The sequence below is a fragment of the Serinus canaria genome, chromosome 3 (genome assembly GCF_022539315.1).
Source record: "Serinus canaria isolate serCan28SL12 chromosome 3, serCan2020, whole genome shotgun sequence".
Lineage (NCBI taxonomy): Eukaryota > Metazoa > Chordata > Aves > Passeriformes > Fringillidae > Serinus > Serinus canaria.
This window is the reverse complement of record NC_066316.1, coordinates 102,000,261-102,025,909: the sequence shown is the minus strand read 5'-3', so window position 1 is coordinate 102,025,909 and position 25,649 is coordinate 102,000,261. Positions and strand designations below refer to the sequence as shown.

At 39.9% G+C, this 25,649-nt stretch overlaps 1 protein-coding gene across 3 annotated transcripts in view; it reads right to left on the bottom strand.

Annotated features, from left to right (window-relative positions):
* Positions 1 to 25,649, bottom strand: part of VSNL1 (visinin like 1) — an 84,799-nt gene that overhangs the window by 36,386 nt on the left and 22,764 nt on the right. For all 3 annotated transcript variants that reach the window (XM_030235669.2, XM_050972578.1, XM_018920955.3), the window contains one exon: positions 9,590 to 9,756. In XM_030235669.2, the coding sequence (XP_030091529.1) occupies positions 9,590 to 9,751 (162 nt within the window). In that variant the 5' untranslated portion in view covers positions 9,752 to 9,756. The remainder of the gene's footprint in view (positions 1 to 9,589; positions 9,757 to 25,649) is intronic.

Below are 25,649 nucleotides of genomic sequence, written 5' to 3'. Positions count from 1 at the left end.
CTGTGTTTGACTTGATACCTAACCAAGCTCCCAAAAGCTTTTCCATTCCACAGTACCCTGGAAAAGCACTTGTTTCATCGGCTGCATGGCTGTGGCTTCCCAGAGCAGCACGTGCTGCAGTGCTGACAGTGGTTTGCCATCTCAGCACACCCCAACAGGAGGAGCAGGCTGACACGGCTGTGCCTGCCCATCAGCACCACGGTCACTCTAATGAGTCCCCTTTCATTTTTGAGATTTTCACACCCAGCTACAGTGACTCACTCCATCAGTACATGTTAGTATGGTAAATTAACTTTCTGCAGGACTGATGAGTTTCCTGGGAGGAGAGAGGGAGGAGAAGGTGGGGCAGGGAGTTGGAGACAGTGCAGCGAGGTGAAGGGCTGTGGTTCAGAGCACCAAGCCCCTGTCCATGCCTTTTGAAATTAGAATGTTGTTTCCAGCTCCAGGCCTTGTGCACAAGTGAGATATTGAATGCACACTTTGATACTAGAGGAAAGCCCTTTAATGTTTAAAAGTAAAATAAAAATTAAATCACAGTAATTCATTCCAGTGCTGAAATGAAGTTCCCTGCTTTAATGCTTCCTTCAGGAACCCTGTAAAACCATATTGAACTATATTATCGAACTATAAACAGCAATGTTTATAGTTCAATAAATGTGACAAGAAGAGACCCCTTTGAGTTCCCTTTGTCTCAAGTAACAAAAACACATGCTTACTAGCCTTCAGAATAAGCCTAGTATCATCCAAAAAGGATGATCTGCATTTCAAAATCCAGGTCACTGAAGGCCTAAAATACAGGTTTCCACTAAGACATGGTCACACTTTAACTACAAGGCCCAGAAACCAGTGTAGATCTCCACTAGATATTTGGTTAACATCTGGCCAGAAGTGCCATACTGGTATGTGCATGTATAGCTCCAGGAACACATTGCTAAGCCATCCTCTAGGAAAAAAGAAGAAACCCTCACTCCAAAGAAATGAAGTAAATGACCCATATTTTGACCCATGAAATAACTGCAACCCTGACTTTGCTAAAGACATCAAATGGTTTAAACCTTTGGTATTTCAACTGTTCATACATAATATAGAGACCTTGTGTGCTTCATTCATGACAATTTGATTGCAAGAGAAGATCTCTGAAAGAAGTACAGTCAATATTACCTCTCTCTCTTTCTCTCTCCTGCACATCCTCAAGGATTTTCACTGGTTTTGTGAATACTCTTCCTAGTGATGAGAAGCAAAGCATTGAGGTGGGATGAAGGGAGGTAGGAAGCAGAAGTTTCAGGATAACAAAAGTCTGAAACACTTGACTTTTGCAACAGATTGTGTAGAGGCTGTGAACCACTGATCAGTCTTGATAGCTGCTGTGAGGACTATGAAACAATGGTAAAATAAGCATTGCTGCAGCAGCTAGCAGATCTGAACGTGATAACAGCTATGGGATGTGATGCTGACAGTTCCCTGGGTTTTTTTCTTTGAGCTCTTTCATTCTTAGTGTTGGCAATGGCTCTCTCCATCCAAGCTGCAGCACTCCTTTGTTACCCTCCAGATAACCTTAATAATGAATTCAGTATTTTACTTCAGAAATAATCACAGTATCCCAAATTCATTGTTTTGATTTCTCAGAGGAACAAAACACAGATGAAAGGTGAGCTGCAAAGGAAGAAGGTCTCTTATAAAAATGCATGACAGTTTTGGGAACTGGTGAACTTTCTTCAAAATAAAAGATGAAGTGAAAGTAATTTGCATGTTATTGTTGGAAAATTTACCCAGCCTGCATTCTTTTATCAGGCTATGCTGGAAACTGGGGCATGTGTTTAAATGGTGATATTTTTAAGCATTCCAGGCTGGACCATCTTGTCCTGTCTGGATGTACTCTCTTCAATGCAATGAGAGTCAGTTTTAAATGCCTCCAAGAACCACATATAGCCACAGAGATACAGATATATTCAATACTTGGTAATAATCAGAAGTTTGGAGTAAATATTTGCATTCCCACACATCTGCTGACTCTGTAAGCCCTGAAGATGCCTTTGGACAGTTGGACTGCTTTCTGGATTCATGTGACCATGATTCCTGCCTCTTCCAGACAGAGTGTCAGCATATGTTACTGATTTGTTCAAGCATTAGGAAGTTTCATTCCATTGGCCTGGATACTCCACAAGCTACTGTTCAGAGCAATTAAGATTTAGCTGTTTAGATTTCATCTATTAAAATTGTCTGACTTCCTCATTTCCCAGATTTAGAGTCTCCATTGGAGATTGTCTAGAGGATATGAGCCATTATATGCTCTGCAACAGAAGCAAAAAAAAAAAAAAACACACAAAAAAAAAAAAAAAAAAAAAAAAAAAAGAAGAAGAAAAAAAGTATTTTAGCCTTTAAAATTTGCCACCAGCCATAATACTGCCAGGAGAAAAGGACTTGCAGCTCCCAGTGTGCACATTTCACATGTGGTGAGAGGAGCTCTCCAGCCTCTAGACCCAGCTAGCAGGACTGGTCACTAATGGTTAATGGAGCTTGCAGCAGACTTCACAGCACTCGGGTCTCCCAGAGATAAACAATTCTGGGAGCTCAGTACAGTCCTAAGCGCTTAAGTAAGGATCAGGAATGAAAATTCCCATTAGCTTCACTGAGATTAGTGTTTCAATCTAAACTGACTCCATTCCACGTTGGTAAAGGCTCTTAGGATCCAGTGTTGTGATTTACAGCCATATTTTCAGAACTGTTTGCTACCCAGCATGCTGGTCCTCTTCTGGAATTACTGTTTTCAATTTGCTTTGCAGCTTAAATGAGAATCCCTGATTTTTTACTGTGTGGTTTTTTTCAATATGGTTGCTGATCTTTAAAGCTCTGTTTACTAAAGACAGATTTTAAAATCTGTTCCACAAAATGATGCTAAGCTCAGACATTATTTTTCCTGGGACAAGCAGAGAGACAGAAATGCAGCAGAAAGGCACATTACCAGTATCCTCCCCTTACCTGAATTGCTGAAAGTCAGCTTCAAAGTTAACACTGCCTTCGGGGTTTGTTTGGTTTTGGTTTTATAAGTAAGGAGCATCCTGGCCTTTGTTTTAAAATTCATGGAGCACAATCTCAGCTTCTCTTAGAAATATATAATAAGCCTTTTATGTGGTTTAGGAGTAATATATAATAAGCCTTTTATAATAATATATAATAAGAAATATATAATAAGCCTTTTATGTGGTTTAGACCTGCATTTTGGCACAGGACCTGCCTATTCATGTCTATAAGGAGAAGAAAAATAATAATGCCAAAAAGAGTTTTGCATGGAAAACATCCAGGCAGCAAGACCATACCTTTTTATTTTTATTTTTTTTTTCAGCCAAGTCCTGTTTGAAAAGCAGTTGCAATCACTTTTGGTTTTAAAGTTATCAGAACCCAGTTTCAATACAGCTTTGGAGCACCAAGAAGATTGCTCCTCCTGAAAAGCACTCCCCAGTGACAGTGCTGGGCCACAAGCCCAGTTGCTTCTCAGCACACTGCCATTTAGATTCTGCTATATTCATTTTCTTTTCATAGCAACTTCACTGAACCTCTGGTGAAAAAGAGAATTTTTTCCTAATGATTTATAGTAATTGTCTCAGATGTGCAGATTTGTATTGAATGCTTAAGGAATGCATTAAGAATCTCTGCCTCATCAACTGTTTTACTAGCCCCCACAAGCAAAGCTTCTACTGAGGCAAATAATGTTACTGCCATTCCCTTCCAGACTTTACCTGCCCATCTAGATCTGCCCTGCTCCTTAGAGAGCCAGATTGTGATGTCCCCAAACCAGTGCTCTTTGTTGCTCTATTTGTTTGCATCAAGAATTTCTAAAATAACAGCATTAGTTTTATTATTCCATATCAGTTTGAAAAATTCAGTAAAACAGCAGTAATGTTAATAAGTTTAAAGAGTTTTTTTAAGTAATCTTTATAAATAAATACATATGATGTTTTCTGTGTTGCAGTTAAATTTAGGTGATTCATGCAAGCAAATATCCTGTCATACTGTCCAGGAATACTGCTGGCACACCAGATGTAATCTTCTGGAAGATAGCAACTAGGCTAAAATCATTGTGTGGGTAGAGAAATCAATATGTTTTTATAATCTACATTATTTCAAGACATGCTGAAGCTCTACAGCCACACAGGATTGGTGTAATATGCTAAATATATCAATTATATTTGGCATAATCCAAATATATATATAATAATATACTTAACATTGGTGTAATGTACCTTAAAAGTATTCCTGTTACAGGGAGAGCTCAAGTGGCCAAAGCACACTCATAAAACCAGCACAGCTCTACCAGTTAAGAGATGATCCCAGGAAACATCAATTTCTGCCAGTACAATTGCATCTATGTTTGGGACATCTGTAAACACAGCTGTGCCATTCTGGAGTCCTACTTTTTTACAGCCACTGAAAGCATGAAATCCAGCTCTAACCTGATATTTTGAGGAGCTCTGCGCCATCTTTAGAAAGATGCTAGTCTGTCTTGAAAGAGGCTGCAAATACACCCACTTAAATTTCAATAGATTTTTGAGGTTCTTTTGTTCTACACATATTAAAATGAAGGACTAAAAATCAATTCCCTTCAAGGCCAGAAATGTGAGATAGAAGCCAAAAACATGACAAACCATTTGATTCCAATTAATGAAATAGCATTCTTTTTTCTTTTTTTTACACCCTTCATTTAAAAGTTACCTATAAAACTCCAAAACATCTAAATAATATAGGGAAATAAATTCACAAAGTAAGTTTCTTATTGTTAGCATGATATTGTGATCATTCCTAACTCTGCTCTTCCAGCTAAAGGACCATTGGTGCTTGTTTCTATCAGAGCAGAGATATGCTTCTCATGTTCAGTGACCCAGTTCCAAGAAGTATCACAATATAGAAGCCTATTTTCCACTTAATAAACATGCATAATTCCTGTGAATATTAGCAGTGATTATGCACACTTACACACTCTAGGGCATATTCATCTAAACCCAGGGAATTCAAAAGATCTGAAGGAAAATGTATTTGGCCCTTTAGAGTGCAAGAAATCCTAAAGAATGATAGGAACACTCAAGAGTTTTTTATTGGTATCTTTTATTTTAATGACAGTTTTGTATATTAATTTCTTAGCTCTCTGCCTGCAATGATAATTAAGTTTTATGCAAGATAAAAGAATTAAGGACTTTTTAGGAGAGAAAAAGGAAAATTAAGACAGCTAGTAAGGATTAAGCTTTACAGTTAGGATATTCTCTTTGAAGAAGGACATTTTAGGTTTCAGCTTGTCTGATGCCATTTCCTGCAGAAAAAGAGGTTACTTAGGATATTGCCAGCAGCCCAGAAGGTCACATCTCATCACAGGTAGATAAATGAGAGGGCAAGCAGTGCAGATTCAGACAGAGCCATGATAATTCTCAGAATGGGTAAAGCTGGAAGACACCACAGCAGAACATCTGCTCCAACCTCTCTGCTCAAGCAGGGTTACCCCAGAGCACATGGCACAGAACTGCATGCAGAGGGTTCTGGAATATCTCTAGTGAGGGAGACTGTCTGGGCACCCTGTTCCAGTGTGTGGTCACTGCACAGTAAGGAATTTCTTCCTCTTATTTGGGAGAAACTTCCTGTGCATCACTTTCTGCCTCCTGACCTACTGCTGGGTACCAGGGAGCAGAGCCTGGTCCTTCTTCTTGACACCTTCCCCTCAGATACTGATAAACATTGATGAGATCCCCTCTCAGTTATTTCTTCTTGAACAGTCCCATCTCCCTCAGCTTTTTTTCACAGCAGAGATGCTCCAGTCCCTTCAGCCCTTGTCACCCTCTGCTGGACCCACTTCAGGAGCTCCATCTCCTCTTGCCCTGAGAAGCCCAGAAATGGTCACAGCTGTCCAGATACATCTCACCAGGGCTGAGTAGAGGGGCAGGATGACCTCCCTTGACCTGCTGACAATGCTCTGCCTCTCACTGATTCAGTTTGCTACAGCTTAAGGAGTACACAAACCACTGTGATAAAGGTAAGGCAATTGCATAATTTTTCTCACTTAAGAGAGAAAGCAAAAGGACTCCAGTCAGTTGATTTTGCTTTTTCTACTGTTCTAGATAGTTCTCTGCAGTAGGAAGATGTAGCTCCCATACCCTGGAGGAACTTAGAATTTAGCACCAGCTCCTGTCCTAAGCAATGCCTTGTGGTTTTGCATGTTACTTTACAAAACGTTGGCTTGAGTTCTAGCTTGCTCAGAATGCTATGCACAGATCTCTCCTCCTCCCATGCTCTGTGCAGACCTTCAGGACAGCTATCTCAGTGTTTCAGTATTGAGGGCTCTTTGTGGCTCTGGGATTGCAGTACACAACCAACTCTTCAATAAACTGTTTAAAAAACTGCAGAACATTCACTTCATTCAGCACCATGGAGGGAAACAGGAGCCCTAACAGCTTGCCATGGGCTTTGTATCCCAAGAAGAATCTATCTACCCAAAAATGGATCAGTATTTTCAATGAACCTGCTATGTTGCGGAAACTGTTAAATATTCAACAATATGAAGTATATTTCTACCTATTAACTGCTTATTTAAAAGAGGTACTGTTGGCTGAAAATTTTTATAGACACTTGCATTAAAAGTGCTGCAAATAATTTTTTCTGTAGAGTACATTGGTGAAACTGCTATTTATTTTAAGCACTGGATGATTTGTATTTATAATGGAAACTTCAATAGCAAATGTTCCCAAGCCAAACTAGAGTACTTTAGTCAATACAGTATTTATCTGCATCAGTAAACAGCCCAGTACAATTGATGCAAGTATGTAGAGTTGGAAGGGTTTGTGTTGAGGACCTGACATCCACATCACACCTGTTCTGGAGGTTCCCTGTCAGACCAACTCAAGTTTATTAGCAGGAATTAGATACAGTAACACATCAGGTGTGATCCCAGGACACAGCTAGTTATGCTTCATTAAAAAAAACCCTAAAAGAGTTTCTATGCCCTAAGATTGTGCACCCCACTCTGTAATTCTGATGGAAGAGAAGTGCAGATAACCAGGAAACTCACTTCAAAGTATTGCTGATATAAAATGCTTTGTCTCTTTAAGCTGAGGGTATTTTCTATTGTGTATGAGTAAAAAAAGAGTTTCCTTTGCACCTAAGTTAGATGGCCAACACCTTTTTATCACCACACATGGAAATGCTCCCAACAGCTCTCACAAACAAAGAAACAATGTCATCCTAAGTCAACATGAATTGGAAATGGAGGAAAGTCTTGCATTTCTTTTCAAAATATATTGATCTATGGAAATCTTCCTCAATAAAATCCAGTTCAAACAGATAAATGTGATCCCTCCCAACTAGAAGTTTATGCAGAGGAATTACAAATCAATACATGTTTCATGCATTTTCACCCTGGATATATTTCAAGTGAAGTGAGATGCTGTAAATATAATCATGAAGATTTGGGTGTCCTGCTGGTGGCTCCTCCTGGAGAGATCAAATTTCACACCTGGGGGTTTATCTGCAGCCAAAAGCTGGGCTAGACAGAATGTCCTACCCAGAAGAAGTTGCCACCATGGCCAACACTCAGACTATGAGCTCCTCAGAGAGATTATTTTACAAGCATTTCTGTGACACAGAGAGAAGTAAAGCTCTGGATTCACTGCAGCTAATCATATTTCTCCTTGCAAGAGTAGTATTTTGCCTCATATAGACATTAAATATAAGATGACAATAAACTGGACTAAGTATGTGGCATTGCCATTAGGCAGCAAAAAATCAAACCCCCCAACTACCAAAGCAAGGCAGAGAATCACATTTCATGTCCATGTCTAAAGATACATGAGGCCATAAAACTAGAAGCTGGATATTGCAGCCTAGTAAGATTACAAAGCTGTCTTCAAATTTCAGGAGCAAAATACTGCTTGTGCTCTTTGTGTTCTTTTTTGCACTACCATCTCTGCAAACATGATATTGAATTTACTCTCTGATGTGTCTTCATGAGTAAAGTATCTTGTGAAATAACTATGAACACTTCAAACACCTGTTTGAAGGAAAGAACTCCTGGAAGTTCTGAGTTATTTCCTGATGTTTTTCCTCACAGCATACAAAATCACAAAAAAAACCCCAAACAACCACCCCATCAAAAAACCAAGCAAAGAAACCAAAAAACAAACCCCAAATCCACAACAACAAAGCCAAAAAAAACCCCAAACAACCAACAACAACAACAAAAAAAACCAAAAACAAACCAACAAAACAAATCCCCAGAAAGCACCTTTAGTGTGATTTTACAAAAAGAAAACATAATTTATGAAGAGTTGGCATACTTTATTAAGAATTTTTTAAAGAAGGTTTACTTTATGAGAAATGACATGTATGAGAAATGACTAGATCTCTGCTCTTGTTGGATGTGCAGTGAGTACTGTTTAAGATGGAACTTATAAATTATCAGTCAGTAATAAGTACAACACCTGAGGCTGTACAGGTTCTTTCATCTGAAAATATAATTCATTACAAACTCATTTGTTTCTTAAGGATAGGATTGTGAGGCAACACCTTCTTCAGCCATGAATATTAAAATATGAAGACAGAAGCTTATTTGTGTAAGCTGAATTAGAAGTTTATGCTAGAACCATTCATTAGACAGAAAAAGGGCCTAGGCAATACTTTGCAGAGTGATCTGGTTCAACTCTGAATAAATTTAGGAAAGAACTGCAGCATTTGAGGAAAACGACAGTCCCACTTGTCTGCAGAAATTGCTCAGTAGTAACTACTTACATTTGAAAGGCTGCTTTATTTTTATTCAGCCTCACATTGTATTTATGATCCTACACTTCATCACTGCCATTCAATATTTGTCCTAATTAACATTACTTTGAAGTGTCTGACCTTTAGGTCGACACCCAATTCTGAATTAAAATATCATTATCTTTGTAACATGAATACACTTTTTATGCTTCCCCCACGTTCTTCTTGGTACAGAATAAATACATAATAATTGTAAGGGAAAGACTGCATTGAACATGACAAAGTAATAAAAAATAAGAAGAAAATAAACAGATCAGCCTGCTTTCCCTTCCCAATAAAATGAGAAAAAAGTGACAGCAGGGAAAAAATAAAGGCAATATCTAAAATTTATAGAAGAAATCCTTTGTGCACAGTGCAAAATTTATCTGTAGGTCATACTGTCACGAAACTCCACCACATTTATATAAATATATACAAAAATTACATGGTTTGTATTGAACAGGACCATGACCATCCTTTAAAGGTGAATAATGTCACCTTTAAAATTGAAATTCATGCTATGAATTTCAGAGCATAGAGAATGTATTATATTTCCTGTGAATAAATCACAGCTTTTTTCCTAAAAAAAGGTTCTTGTTTTTGGTTCTTGTTACTATAGTTACACAAATCACTGGTCTGAAGAGGGTAACACTTCCCACTCATTGTCTCACCTTTACCATTGCTTCTCCAAGCAAAGTTATTCCTCAGTCTAAATGACCAGCAGCTCTGGACCATATGTTTGCTTTACATTACTTAAGTTTTTCTGCAGTCAAATAACTTACTCTTAAGTTAACAAATAACTTAGTAAATAACTTACTTTTACGTAGAGCTGCTGGAACTCCTCAAGGTTCAGTCTACCACTTGGACAGTCCTTTAGAAATCCTTTGTACCACTGTTTTAGCTCGTGTTCATTGAACTCCGTGCTCTTCACCAGATCCTCCATCACCTCAGGGGCCAGCTTACTATTCTGTTTCCCCATTTTGCCTTAGGAAGAAATAAATGAATGCAGTTAGCCAAATGTGAACATTTTAAACTGGAAATAGCCACATAACTTGAAGACTGGTTTTGTGTTCACTGCTGCTTTCAGTCAAACACAACTTCACTGATTTGCTAGTGAGCGTGAACCTAAGTCGGGCTTGATTGTTGGAGGCTGAAAACAGTGAAACAGGCAAAATTCCTCTTTCATTTAGGAATCTTAAGGCCTGGAGACAGATTACTCTCATTTGCCTTAAAATTAGGCAATTTACAGCTTTTCTTCACAGTAAGATTGAAAATGATTACTTATTTTTTCTTTGAATTTAACCAAAAAAAAAAAAAAAAAAAAAAAACCAAAAAAATAGATTCAGGGATGTCCACAGAATTCCTCTTTATCTTTGTCTTGAAAATATCTTCTGATATGACAGCTACATTGGCAGCTACTCCTCACATGTCCAGGGCTGTGGACAGACAGGAATGTAATTTACAGCATTAGGTATTCCACTGGGAGGAAGCAATGCAAGAGTCCACAAACTTGGTCTCAAACAATGATGAAAGCAAACTGTAAAGATAAATTTACTTCATATGCATTTGTACATATACATGCATACATACACATATGTATAAATAGATCTACATTTACATATTTAATGCACTATTTATAAACATTATATGGTTTACATTTCATCACTGTTTACATTTCATTATCATTAACTCTGAAGATATTCACTGCATTTGTTATATACATTTTGTATATATTTAAAATGTTAACAGAAATACAAAATTTGCATGTGTGTATAGATATATACAGGAATTTCAGTACTACTCATGCTGGCCCTTTGAGATACTTTCAGGTTCTTTGACATTGTCATTGTCTAGTGACTGCACCACACTGAATGCATTGATTTCTAGTCCATACCACCAGCCATTCCCAATTTTAATCTATTGCTTTTGGCATCTTCCCCTATTTCAAATCAGAAGTTTCTTTCTCCTCAGAAGGACATACATTGTTCTGTTCCAACAAATCCATATATTTATATAATCTCCTTTACGGGAATGTCCCTTGAGCAGGTGCAAAGTTTATAATTCCTCCTGGTCTCTGTGTGTGGTGAACACATCCCCTGGTGCCCCAGTGCCAGCAGCACCAGATCTGTTCCTAAAAGACTTCATGGCCCCTCTCCCTTTCAGCCAAGGTCCTCCCAGGTCTAAACCTACTCCATGCTCTAAACTTACTCTGAGGCTCTGCCAAGCTCCTGTTCACAGATTTTGGTAAACTTAACACAAATATGTGAGAGTTCAATCTTCCAGTTAATTGTCACAGGTAAAAACTGCACATGCAGATGTCCAGAAATCAGCTAATTTGACTAAATGTTGGGTTTGCAGTTTATGGTATTTAGAGCAACTGCCCCAGCCTTATCTCTGAAGTCTCCATCTTCTCATGTATGACAATGACCCAGTTTGGCACATTCTGAATTTAAATCCCTTGGAGACTAAAGTATACTAATGCAGTTATTTCTCTAGCTTCCACTCAAATAGGTTTTTAAAATTTGTTTTATTCTTTATGGGGCATGTTTACTTACACTTTTTCTTTTTTATTTACACTCAGTTACCTTTTGAGTCATAAAGTGCTTTGCTTAGGATCCAGAAAACCCCTAAAGATACTCAGCAGTTATAGTGACTATCCTAGGTAGATTCAAAAAGCCATTAAAAAATCACCTGGATTCATATCCCCATAAGTATTTAACTCAACAGTATTTATGGATGAAAAAAAGCATCCTCAGTGGCAAAAATCAGGTGGTTTTGACTGACCACTTTTCTGTTACAGCAGCTTTTTGATATTTTTGATCCATGTTACAGCCCTTGGACCTGGCACTACAGAGAGCTGGAACAGAACAGATGTGGTGAATCTCAGCCACATCTGGAACAGAAAAGATGTGGTGAATCTCAGCCACATCTGGAACAGAACAGATGTGGTGAATCTCAGCCACATCTGCCAAAGTTACCAAGGCTGTTTTCAGTGATGGGAACATAATCCACTGTCCAAACCTACAGAGCAAGGAGAGAGCCTGCTTGTGTGTAAGAGTACACGAATAAAGACACACATATCCACACATAACCTATCATCAGAGTCAGAGAAACAAGTCACCAGCTTTTGCCTCAGTGATCCAGGTCCCTAATTTTGGGCAGCTGCCTGTGTGTCACAGGCTGTCCAGTAAGTGCCAAACACCTTTCAGCCATTTCTGATGTATCTCACCACAGAATATCTCCTAGTAAAGGGAACCACAGCTGACATTTTGATAAACACTCTCAGAAACTATTTTTTTCCACAGAACCAAACCAGTATTTGAGAAAGGTATAATTTGTGATTTCTGGGTTCTGCACTTTTATTTGCTGCTCCAGTACATCATGGTGAATAATCTGCTGGGCTCTGACTGGGACAGAGAAAGCAAACTGACCAAGCTGGTCACAATGCTTTCCTGGAATTAGAAGCACTCATTCTTTCTTCATGTTTTAAAGCTCTTTTCTCAGAGAAATTGAATTACAATCTGCAAGAAAGCTCAAGAGTCTCATATAATTATCAAATATAAACTCAGACTTCTGGCTCTGGGAGATCCATCTTATTTGGGAATAAAACTCAAATACGTAGATTATCTAGTTAATCATATCCTAACATCTTCTAAAGCTTCATTGAAGCTCTTATTATTATTGAAAAAGTACAATCACCCATTAGCAATGAGCATGCTACTGCCAACACGTTTAGTTTTCTGAAATGAAAACTATTTTTAATTAACTTACAATCACAGTTTCCCAAACAAGCTTTTTCCTTGTGAAAATCTACAAATATGCCTTAGGAATAGACAGGAGAGAGCAGCTTCACAGTCACTTAGATTTCAAGAGCAGGAAAGATCACTCTGCAAGCATTTTTTTGTTTAGTAAATGTTATAATTTTCAGCAATAAATTTGTTTCTAAGTGCCATATTTCCAGCCATGCAATGTGACAATCCAAGCACTGCTATTCATAATTGGTTGTGTTTTCTGGCAGAAAATCATGAAGGGAAAAAAAATAAAGGCTTAATGTGGGGGACAGATTCCTGATAACCAAGGAAACAGGTATGTGGGTGCCACATAGCATGGATACAATGCCAGGTCTGCTCCCAGTGAGAATGCTTATTAACACTAGCAAGGGCAACACAATCCAAATTCGAGATCAAGACAAACACTAAAACTCTACTGTTGTGCTACAAGTAGCAAGAGCAGTGAAGGCTGAGTTTTAAAACATATCACTTTTCTGAAACACTTGAAAAGGCTGTCAGCCATCCAGAGAAAATTGCTTTGCAGAAATACTTGGTAGGCTACTCCAGAATTTCATTCAGTAGCACCTTAATTGCTGCTTTTACAGACCCATAGAAAGATTTTAAAGATGGAATTTTATTAAACAGCCAATCCCCAACCTAAGGCAGTCCAGGCTGTGCCAGCAGCAGGTGGAGCAGCCTGAGGATGAATCTGCCTGCTCTTTGCCTTGCTGGACCTCAGGAGGGTCACACCAGACAGCTCCTCCAGCTTTGAGGCCTGGAATTGTTTGCTTGATGTATTTCCTGCAGTGCTGTCATGTCCCACACATGCCGGTGTTGTTTCAAAAGCTCTCCACTCCATCATCATCCAGACTCCTGGCCAATGGCCAGGCTTTTTCCCTAGAATATTTCACAGCAGGTCCTGCACAGCTTTACCAGGTCTGCCTCTCCCATTTGCCTTGCCAGCAGTAAACTCTCAGTGTGAGCACACAAAGCAAAATTTAAACTACACACCTAAGAAATAAAACATTTAATTTGAATAGGAAAACATGACTTACAGAATCTTGTTTGTTTTTTAGTGATCTCAAAAGACCCCCCCCCCCCAAGCTGTTGCTTGCACAGCTCTGTTCCCAGTCTTCTTTCCCCTCCTCTCATTCCTCTTTGGGCTCCTTGGCATGTGCTCAGTGTCCAAAGGGACCAAGAGCAAACAAATTAACTCTGGCTGTTCCTAAGGAAGAGTAAACTCAGTGCTGCCTGAGATCTCCTGTTTGTGCTGAAAAAGGACACAAATTCCACTGAGAAGACAGCACCAACAATGTTCAACAATATCCCTATAACCCAGCTCTGTGCTGTTTTGCTTGCTTTCCTTAGACATAGTTACATAACCCCTTCTCTTTCCAAGCTGCTTTAGGAAAAGTGCTGCCAGCAGTTTGAGGGAGGTGGTTCCTCCCCTCTGCCCAGCACTGGGGAGACAGCTCCCACCATTCCCCAGGTCACTCTGCCAGGGCTGGGTTCCCTCCACTGGACAGACATGGACTTACTGGAGTCCAGCAAAGGGCCACAAAGGTGATGGGCACTGGTTATGGAAAGGAAGTCTGAGAGGGGTGGGGCTGTTCAGCCTGCAGGAGAGAAGGCTCAGGGGGTCTTACCAGTGTGGGTCTAAATAGCCAGGGAGGGGAAGAAAGCAGAGCCAGCCCCCTCTCAGAGGCGCCCAGTGAGACAAGAGGCAATGGGCACAAATTCAAATTGAGGAAATCCTCTCTTGATGTAAGAGAACATTTCTTTACTGAGCAGGTGATCCAACACTGAAACAGATTACCCAGAAAGGTTGTGGAGTCTCCATCCTTGAAGATATTTAAAACCTAACTGGAGCAATCATCTGTAGCTGACCATAGTTGAGCAGGGGCCTGGACTTTAGCATCTTTGGAAGCCCCCTCCAATCCTGGTGATTCTGCCATTCTGTGAAACACAGGGAAGGTGTTTCACACATATAGGGGTCAGTCACACCACCTATTTTTGATATCCACAGTAGCTGCCTAATTTCACTAAATTCCCATGGGTAACTGAGAGAAAAAGTGCTCTTCCAAGGCAACCTTTGGAGAAGAGGTACTGGTGACCCAAGCCACCTTTCTCCCCCCACTGATTCCAGGAGTGCAGAAAGATTCACCTCATAACCCTGGGCAAAGGCACCAAAGTAATTTAGGCTCCACCAGCTTATTCCCATGTACTCTGGCTGCTTTGACACGTGCCCATGTCCACATGTTTGCTTTCCCAGTTATTCTGCAGGAGTTAGGTGGCTGCTAGTCAACCAAAACCTCTGCAGCCTCGTGAGGTCTGTGCATTAAATGAATTCCCTTGTATTGTGCATGTCTTTCTTGCTCTTCCCTGGCTTTGGGAAATGGGAATGAGTCGTGTGGACTATGCCAGAGGCAAATGACAACACTCACTTTGCCAGCTCAGCTGTGCTGGCAGGCACTCATTAGGCTGGAAGGAAAACTGTGGTTCATCCCCACCCCTGTGCCCACTCCCAGCCCACGAGCTCCCACAGGAACGTGCTGACTCCTGGGCACGACATGTGAAATCCAGGCACGGAGCAAGCAGGAGAGGTGAGTGCCTTTGCAGCCTTTCACCCAATGCAAATCTATCAACAGCACATCAGTGCACAGACTCCAACATACACACATACAGGGCAACAAAACCCCAAACAATTAATGCTGGGGAAAGCAAAGACCTATGTCTATAATCTACAGTAGCAGAATAATTTTGACATGATTTTTAAGCAGACTGTTTATCAAATTTCCAGCCTTGTGCTGATAACTCCTAACAGCTCCTAGCATTGTTCCTTTCTCTTCAGGCTGTGTCTGATACTGCCTTCTCTCTACTAATGCCAGCATGCAGGATAGATAGAAAGGCTATCAAGGCACACAGATGCCTCATTCCCTCAAATATCTTTATTATTTCACAGAAATTTGGAGCTAAAGTCTGTCTTTCATACACAAAACTAACAACAGCCTCGTACCCAAAGCCCCGTGGAAATAAGTATCCAAGGAATGCTATGTTTGGAAAATAAGAGGAATTTTGCCATCCCCATGGAGAGAGACTCTTTACTAGGAGCTGTAATGACATGACAAGGGACATTGGTTTTCAGCTGAAAGAAGGTAGATTTACCCTGGATATAAGGAAGACATATTTTAGAGAAAGTGGTGTCCTACTGTCCCTCAGTAACTTGTTTAAAGATGTTGTGGATGTCCCATCCCTGAAAGTGTTCAAAGCCAGGTTGGATGGGGCTATAGGCAACCTGTTCCCTCTTCTAGGGAAGGTTCCTGGCCCATGGCAGAGGGGCTGGAACTAGATGATCTTTAAGTTCCCTTCCATCCCAAGTTGTTATACAATTATATTTTCCCTAAGCAATTAGTGAAGCACCTCTTCACATCAGTTGTCCACACAATTTCTAAGTCAGCTTGCATGTAGCAGGAATGATGCTGAGCCCTGTCCTAACCACTCAGTAAAGCCCTTTTTTCTCCCAATACGTGCAAAAGATGAAGGTATTTTAAAGGAGGTTCTGGCACTGTGGCATGGCTCTTAAAATTCTGACACAATATAAGTCCTGCACTATGATTAAACCTTCTGAAAAGGGGTCAGTCAGCCTAGAAGGGACTTTCTCCTTTCACCATCTCTTCTGGAACTGGCCTTTACTTCATGATGTCATGGCATCTGCAGCTCTCCAAATTCCCACAGGACAAGAACTGCCTCACTCAGCTCAGTCCCATCTTCCTACTCTTTTCTCAGAGCCCCTGGATCCAAACACAGAGCAGCTCCACACCTGCACTTTGCCCACAAGCAAGAAGGGCTGTAACAACCTGTAGGAGTGGAAGATGAAAGCAATCCATCTCCAGGTGTTTGCTGTCAGGACAGAAAAGGCAGGCAAGGGGCAGCATGGCAGACACTGGCAGAGGTACCGGGGCAGAAGGTGCCCAGCACAGTGCCAGCCAAACGGGGCTGGGCAATGCCAGGCACAGTGGCCCTGCTCTAGCTGACCCTGCTAAGTGGGGCTGAGCACTACACAGTCTTCAGAAGTCCCTGCCAACCTCCACAGTTCTAAGATTCAAGAACTGCAGACATCCTTTCAGCAGCTGTTGTGGGAGAAAACTAATTATCAGGTATAGGAAGATTTATAGACTTTCATATTGTTCTATTGCCTGTGACATCAGGACCAGGTTTTTCCCTTTACCCAGAAACAAAACTGACCATGAACTGACCATGAGCTCCCTCCTTCATACAAAACTTAGGGCTCTGTTTTAAGTTTTTAACCTGCCATGATCAGAAAATAAGAATTGAGATGTATGTGTGTATGAGGAATAACTTCTTTATTGTGCAGGTGACCAAGCCCTGGAACAGATTGCCCAGAGGCTGTGGAGTCTCCCTCACTGGAGATATTCAAGAACCATCTGGACACAATCCTGTGCCATGAACTCTGGGATGGATGATCCACTGCAGTCCCTTCCAACCTGACCCATTCTGTGTTTGTGTAACACCATACTGAAATTAACAGTCATGATTTACTGCTGATAACATAAACCTCAAACTATGGATGAAAAAATAGGCTAGGTTCCAATTTATGTGGCACTACAGCAAAAACTGGAATAAATCCAGTGATTTCAGATTACTTTACAGGCTTTACCAAATATCAGATTCAGGCCTGTAAGCTCTCTCTGTAAAAGAAATGGGGGAAAATAGAGAGTAATGGCATTAAGGAATGCAATTATCCAACCAAATTGAATAATAAATGCAGAAAAGAGGTCTAAGCAAAAGAAGAGAGATTTATTTTTAAATTTTATTTGAAATGAGATGGATATTCAATTAGATTCAAGCAATAAAGAAAGCATTTGAAAGGGTAAAACCTGTACAGGGGGATGCTCTAACATAACAATGACTGATAGGTAGGGTTTTTCTCTCTGGGTGACTAGAAAGCTAACATTAAACTTATTTCACTCAAAGTATGTATTTGTTTTCTGTTAATTCTGGAATAAAGCAGAAGGGAGTTCTCTACATTTTCAACATGAGAACCAAGGGCCATTGCAGACCCCCAAGCAGCTGCACTGTTGATGCAGCCCTGCGAGTCACAGCCCCAGCTGAAGGCAGCAGCTTGGGTAGGAACAATCCTGCAGACACAACAACCCTGCAGACACATGGTCTGAAGGACATGGCAGGGTCTCACTTCTGCCCCCTTTTCTCATTTGGCTGGGAAATTGCTTACAAAAGCCATAGCTGGCTCTCCTCCTTTACAAGTGGACAGAGATGACAGGACAAAGTCTAACTTTCTTGAAGAGTTTCCAGGCTCTACCAGTTAGTTTTAAACAGGGACAAAATCCTTCTTTGGCTTGTTCTTTCTCTCAGGCTCTTTTAGACCACATGGAGGAGTGTCCACCTTTCTGGAGAAAGCTTAGGCTTTGAATGCTCAGTTCTCTTCAAGAAAATTTTTGCTTTACCCTTACCTCCATTATTTGATACATCCTAGCTCAAACTAGTTTTTTTGTGGTTTATTTTCTTCCAAGTCTCATTTTTTCCAATAGTTCAATAAAATTTAGTGATTTACATGTTCTACACAATTTAGTGATTAATTTCTGACAAGAACAATCAGTTTGTTAATGCTGAGTGTCAGACACATACTTGAGTAAATCTGTTGCCATAGTTTCATTTTGCTATTGGTCCAGTGTCTGTAGACAGTGGTGATAGTAATTAACAAAGAGGCATGATTTGAGGAGGAAGGTTTTTCAGCAATGGAATGAGTATTTTCTTCACTGGACTGTTGTCCAGTTAATCCTGTCCTTTTAAATATGAATCTTAAAATGCCTGCAGAACATTTACCTTTCTCTAATAATTCATAGGATGAACAGCATTGCAATAATCTAATTATACACAATGCTCCAACATCAGACAAATTGACAAATTTGTGACAAATGTGACAAATTTGTTTTGTACCTTATATGAAATATAAGAGTTTTTGATAGCTTTCTCTGAGATTTTATTCAAGAATAGGGTTTCCAATAGTCCTTCTCTCATGAGATGAGAAATCTGTAGCCTCCTGGACATTACAACTTCAGAGAGGCCACAGGAGAAAATTTCACAGCAGCATTACATAAAGGTCACTTTCTGAGCCTTGCATTTCAAGAGTGTTTTTTACCATTTTAGATATGTCACAGATCTGTCCAATATTCAGTACTGTACCTCTCCTGGGATAGTTACTGTAAACATCTCTTTTTTGGGGGAAGATTGACAGGGCATGCCTGAACATTAAAGCTTCCCTGAGCATGTTCCAGTGTTCTGGGAGCAGTCTACATTTGTGTAGACCACAAACAAGTATTTTCTTTTGTTATGCCAAAGTGTATCAACATTTCCTCTGCCCGAGACACAGATTTTTTTGTCAATTTGTAGAGACTACTGTCAATTCTAGCATCAATTAAAATGCTGCCTTTCTTTGAGATAAACATTATTGAAGGTTCACGCTTGGGGATAAGGTTTAGACTTTAGGCACTGCCTTGACTTCATTTACATATATGCACACTTTTTTAGTTTTCATTTGTTTGTAAATAAATATTCATCTGTAACAATGCTATTAAAAATAAAATAATGCTATTAAAAAGTTAACATGTGCTTTCTCTCTTAAATTACAGGATGTTTTATTTGCTATCAGTTTGTTTCATTGTTAGTTTGAAATGTCATTTTACTCTTCTGTTTGATATATGCAAAGCCAAATTCTCTAAGGTGATATGCTTACCAAGAAGTACTTTTACTGTTCACCTTCCAGCCTCATTTTAATTTGAGTTTGACTCCATCAGGTGCCTTTTTAGGACTCTGACTCATAAGTCATTGTCTTTACCTAACAGTACACGCTTCAGTCTTCCCTTATATCCATATTCCTCATCACAACAACTGCCCTGCCTTCTGCAAAGGTGGATTAATCAAATCTTTGCTGTTTAAAAAGTCAGTTGTCTTTGGTCTCTCTGCAGTCAATGGAGAGGGCCAGAAATTTCAGTGATTCACCCCGTGCAGGGAGAGACGTCTGCAAGAGGCAGGATGAATATATGCATGTGTATTTTAAGACTGAATGAATCAGCAAGCATCTCTTTTTTTCTGCCACTTGTAGAGGCAGCCCTCTAAACCTTCTTGGATCTGAAACTGATTTCTAAATGCTTAAAGTGACGTAAGAAAAGTCCAACCTTGCTCACTGGCAGTGGATAACCTAATGCTGTTCTTTATCTCACTAGGAAAAACACACATTTGCCAAAGTGCATTTTTATTCCTATGCATCACAACACTTATTCAGGTGTGATTAATGCCATTACAAGTGCAACATGCTGGTGCACCAAATGCAGTCCTTCCCACAATGCTATTTACGTCCATCATAGCAGTGGAAAAACTCTCTTCCGCTCTTTTCCAGGCCCCCACAAACCAAAACAGTTTTAAATAGCTGAACTGAAGAGATCAAATTGTTCAGGATTGTTTCATTCTGCCCTTGTCATTTCCTGCTTTTTCCTCAATATAGTTCTTAACCAAGTAAAGTCCTGGCCTTTAAGAAAAGTATTTTTTTATTAAATACAATATTCTTTTGCAACAAATGTCACTCTGACCATCTAAATGCTATATTAATTTTTCCAACTCATCTCTAATATCCACCTCCCTCTTTACCCAACACAGTCCTTTCAGCAGCCATGTCCAGTGGTGCAAAGCCCTGTCTCACTGCTCTGGATTCTCAGGGAGAAGCAGGTATGGTGAGCACTGTGTGGCGCTCCTCCAGTCAGCTGGGAATTACAGATCAGTGCTCAGACTGGTTTCTCTCTGTTCCCAACTCACACAGTAGTGACAGGATCTCCTTTTCATCTAGTTCATGCTCCTGGGTCCTGTAATGACAACTGTGATTCGCAAAGGGTGGAGTAAAACGGAGCAGTGGTATCAGCACATGGTCTATAAATAGTGTTGTGATAACTGAAATAAATATAAGCTAACACATACAGACACACTTCAAACCTTCATTTCCATTCCAATTCTGCCTGAGAAGGAGCACCCTGGTGTTAGCTGGCTTTTGCACACCCATGACTGCTGTGCATGAGCTGATTTCAACAGATCATTTTGACTTGTGGGCTAAACTCTACAATACTAAAAACCACATGGCTGTGTAACAGCTGATGTTAACAGGAGTGGTTAGCAGGAAAGCAGATTACAGCTTTTTATTTTACTAAAAACCTTTCAAATTCAAAATAAAGTGTTTATATCTTTGTGGCTAGTGATCCATTGACGCAAGGCTCCCCCCAAATTCATTACAAATGAATCTCCAGAACTATCCCTTGTGACTGCTTCAGATGGAGCCTGATTAAATGCAGAGGAAATATATTACTGAGAAGATGAATCATAATTCTGCAGAATGAAATCAATGGCTTTACACCTTTGAGTTGGACACAGGGTTGATCAAAAATGTTACTCATATAGATGAGTGAACAGATGAAACGCGTACACAGCTTGGGCAGGGAAAAGGTACATAAAATTCAATCAGAGGTAGCTTTGACTATGACAGAAAGACAGAAGAAAAATTCAAAATGCTTTCCCTAAGGTAGAACTTTCAAACAAAAATTCTTTCTTTGCACTGCTATGAAATGCATGGCTTTTTCAACACTTTTGATATTAGGGTTTGGAATAAATGTAAAAATTTTACTTAGAGTGGTGGCATGGCTCATTTGAAATAACATTTTAGTTCCTTCAATCTAACTCTAAGCTGACAGGTTGTTAACAAGGATGAGATGCCCTAAGAAGTACCCACTGGAATGACTTAAGCCACTCCAGTCAGTTCAGCTGCTGAGACACAGGGTATCCCTCGTGGATGTCTCAAACACCTTAGGTCCTTTCAGGTGGCACTAGACACCTCCACTTCAGCAGATGGACCAGCCAAATGAGATCTTTCCCTCCAGACTTAGACACCTAACTTAGACTCATAGAATCTTTAGCTTGGAAGAAATGTCTAAGATCAATTCCAACCTTTACCCTAGCACCACTGTGTTTACCACTAAACCATACCCCCAAGTGACACATCCGTGTGCCTTTAGAACACTTACAGGAATGCTGACACCCCTACTTCCCTGGGCAGCCTATTCCAGTGTCTGACCACCCTTTGAGTGAAGACATTTTTCTTCATATCCAATCAAAACTTCTCCTAATGCAACTTGAGGCCATTTCCTCTCACCCTGTCACTTGTTACCTGGGCAAAGAGACCAGCCCCCACCACCAGCTTGAACCTAACAGTAAAATGCTGCAGTGCCCTGTTTCCATTGCAGAGAAACCTTGCTCCCTGAAATTGATTCATCAAGATTATATCTAAAGGGGCTCCCTCTGGAGTTTATGAGAAGTGTTTGCCGTCCCTTAATCCCCAATTATGCTATACAGGCAGCATCTGAAAGCTGGGAGGGAAATAAGGTGTTTCTGATGCCACCTAACAGACTGATGCTGCTGTGCAATGCTGTGCTAGACATCAAGCTGTGAGCCTTCCTGCCCACTCCAGCAAGCACACACCAGCCAGCAAAGAGGGCATGGGCAGCCAGCTGCTGTGCCAGCAGTGCCCAAAGCAGAGCTGCCAACTCACCTGCTCTCTGTGCCTGCGTGGATCCAACCACAGAACCACTGAATTGTTCAGGTTGGAAAAGATCTTCAGGAACATCAAGTCCAACCCTTAACCCAGCACCACCAAGTCACCTCTGCTATTTCACAGAATAATGCACATGAGGTCCAAATCACACCTGATCTCATTTTTCAGCCTTGACTACTATCCTTAATGGATATTGGAGCAAAAAGGTCAAAGCTGGGGATGTGTGAAACTGAAGAATCCCACCAGGACTGAATTTAGAAGTATTCACTGACAACTGTGCCTCCTCCTCTAGGACATTCCCTTTCCAGAGCTGCCAATCCAATTTCTGTCACAAAGCACAAAATTGATTCAAATTTTAATATGGCTTTAATGCAGACTGAATACATTACATTGGCAAACCCAGCATCAAAAAGCAATAATGCATATAACTATTAGTTGGTGTTTCCTCATTGTTATTTAACAATTAATATGTGTTAATTAACACATATTAGAACACTTTGAAATCACTCATAGATAATATAGATGAGCCTCATAAACTCTTCGTCCTGGAAAAATGTATTTTCACAGATGATAGAACTACTAGCAAGGTTATATATTGAGAGCAAAAAAGAATGCACTCTGACATTAATATTGATAGAAACTGCAAAATGAGCAAAAAGGACAAAGCAAAAGGAATGCTGGCTGTCTCAGAGGAGACTCTATGTCCCCAGTACAGGAACCTCATTATTATTTAATGACCTTAATGGCAAGCCCCTGAACCTTGTGTATGTCCTTCATAACTAAAGACTAATTACAAATACAACCCAGTAAATCTCAGCCATGAAGCATTTGAAAGCTGTTAGCTATTTCTTCTAGTTTTGACTTCATTTATACAGCACTGTCTTCTGCAAGACAGCATGGTAAAACACACAACATTCCATGGGTCCCAAATACAAATCATAGCATATGGTCTTTCTTTTACAAGATGCCAGAGGGAGACAGGGAGGGAGAGAGAGAAAGTCTCTCGTGCTAAGGGACAGCACAATTTCATCATTTCGTACATTAAAAGTAATTGGAACAATTTCTTCCAACTGTTTTTCAATGAGAGCTCTACTGGAATAAATTTTATTAAAAACTGGCTACTATTGCTGTGCTAATAAAACTGATAAATTGCTCAGCTGAATCCATGTGTGGGCAAACATGCTTTTTTTTTTTTTTTTTTTTGTTAAATAGAAAAGGTATACAAAATTAAAAAACAGAGAGAGATACAGTCTAAATTCCAGTAGCATTTACCATGGCCAAGAATAATAAAATCTATACCGAAGAAAGAGGAGAAAACAGAAGAGACCAATACAAGCCACCACACATTTGTAGTACCACATCATCCATCTTCATCCAACTTCTGCACCTCATCCTGCAAAGGACAACAGGTTTGTTGTGTTTTGGGCTTTTTTAGTTTAAAGAGATGCTTATTTTTCAGATCACTTTCTAAAATGCTTGTTTTTCTAGGACACAGAGTTCAGGAGTTATATTTTTGGTGATGACATAAAAAGGTAAGCAACATTTTGATTCGGGTTGGTATTAGCGCAGGCAGAACTCCTTCAGCAAAGTACATGGAAAGCTGCTACAAAGGAACAGCTCTGGGACAGGCCATAGAAATTCAACAAAACAGAAAAAAGCAATGGTGAGGCAGATAAAAATATGGAGGAAAACAAATGAAGGCTATATAAACACTTAAATTGTTATGAAATTCACAAAAACTGTCGTCTGAATTCCTTCAGTTTAACAACCACGAGGATAAAGCAATTGATGGAGGTTGCTAAGCACAGACAAGCTGACTCAGAAATCTTTCCAAAGGTCTCAAAATTGCAAATCTAAAATAGCAGCCTACAGTTCCATTAAATTGTCTAGGAAAATATAATTTTCTTGTGATTCACTGTCCACCTTTGGTAGATAAGGACCCACTGAGGAAACTATTTTAGAAAAACAGGCAAGAAAAAGACATTATTGTAGGCTATGAATCCTGGAAAGCATGACATATAACTCTAATTTTTAAGGGACAGGATGTTTTTTCCTAATTTAGGGCTGTCTGTCACTGAATGGTCCATGGGAATAGCTGAGGTCCATGGAACCAAACTACAGAGGTGCTGGATAAAAAAAAGGAAAGGTAACCATAGAAAGACATTTTTATTTTCTAGCAGACCTGCATTTGCAGAGACAACCTCGAGGCTTTTGCCAAAGCTGATCAAGGAGGATCTCTCCAAACTTAGGGGGAATTGTTGGAGGTAACAGGCAAGGACAAAGAGCCTGGACAGGTTTTGCATGGCTGTGCCTTTCACAGCAAGCGCTACTCCCAGGTGACAGGAGACAGCAGTGGGTGAAATATTTTAATTCCCAACCATGATACTGAGCAGAAACTGCACTGGCAGCTACCCTGGACTATTTAAGTCTGTAGAATCTGGAAAGCTAGAAATATCAAACACTGCCTTCCTTGGCATTACCTCATGATTACTTCACTCATCACTGAAGAATGTGGACGCAAAAAGGTTTAATATAAAAATGGTTGTTGCTCTCTCTATTGATTCCAGAGGCTGGGAATGATATAAAGTCTTTGGGGATATAATCTCTCTCCTTCATATTTATTATACTTCTGCTATAAAGCATACAAATTAAACTGATTGCAGGAAAGGAAAAAAATATCTTGAATGACAAATAGGAAAATATCCTTTCTTATAATCAACACCCTCTTCACCAGCTGAATTGCACCCACAGCTTTTTTAATTGCAAAAATGCCCCACACCTTTAGTACAGGAAAAAAAATATATCTGTGGTGGGATTGAAATCAGCTGGCTTTAATGCTCTCAGATTTTGGTGTCTGTACTAAGTTAGCAATTGAGACCAACAGAGACACAGTCATCTCCAGGCAGGACTCAGCAAGCTGATCTAAGACACTTCTAGGTTGGGATGAGTCATGCCTTGGAGGTGCTGTCCTCTCTCCATTGATTCTCCAGACTATCATGGCTAATAATCACTGATTGAATTAGCTTTCCTGAATTCATCTGATCCCTTTTTGGCCACATTTATATCTTGGTCTCCACAACATCCTGTGGAAATCACTTTTGTAATTTAATTAAACGTTATACAATAATTTCAATGGTGACCCTCTTTCTGGCACTGTGAGAAAGAGTGACTATTTCTGATTCACCTGCTCCTCATCAGACATGAAATAGCCAGACTCTGTCCAGCCTATGTGCTACATTTCTGAACCCTTTTACTCCCTTTTTCTAGGCTTTTTACAAACTTACTAATTCTTACCTTACAAGTGACTATAACTACAGGTGGAATGCTCCACATGCTTATAAAATAGAATACATTTCTTCTGTCATACTAGTTCCTAGATATTTTAGCTGCTATTTGATATGAATTGGTAATTCCAGAGATCTGTCCTCATTGATTTCCATTTCCAATTTCTACTTGTTATAGTCACCAATGTATTT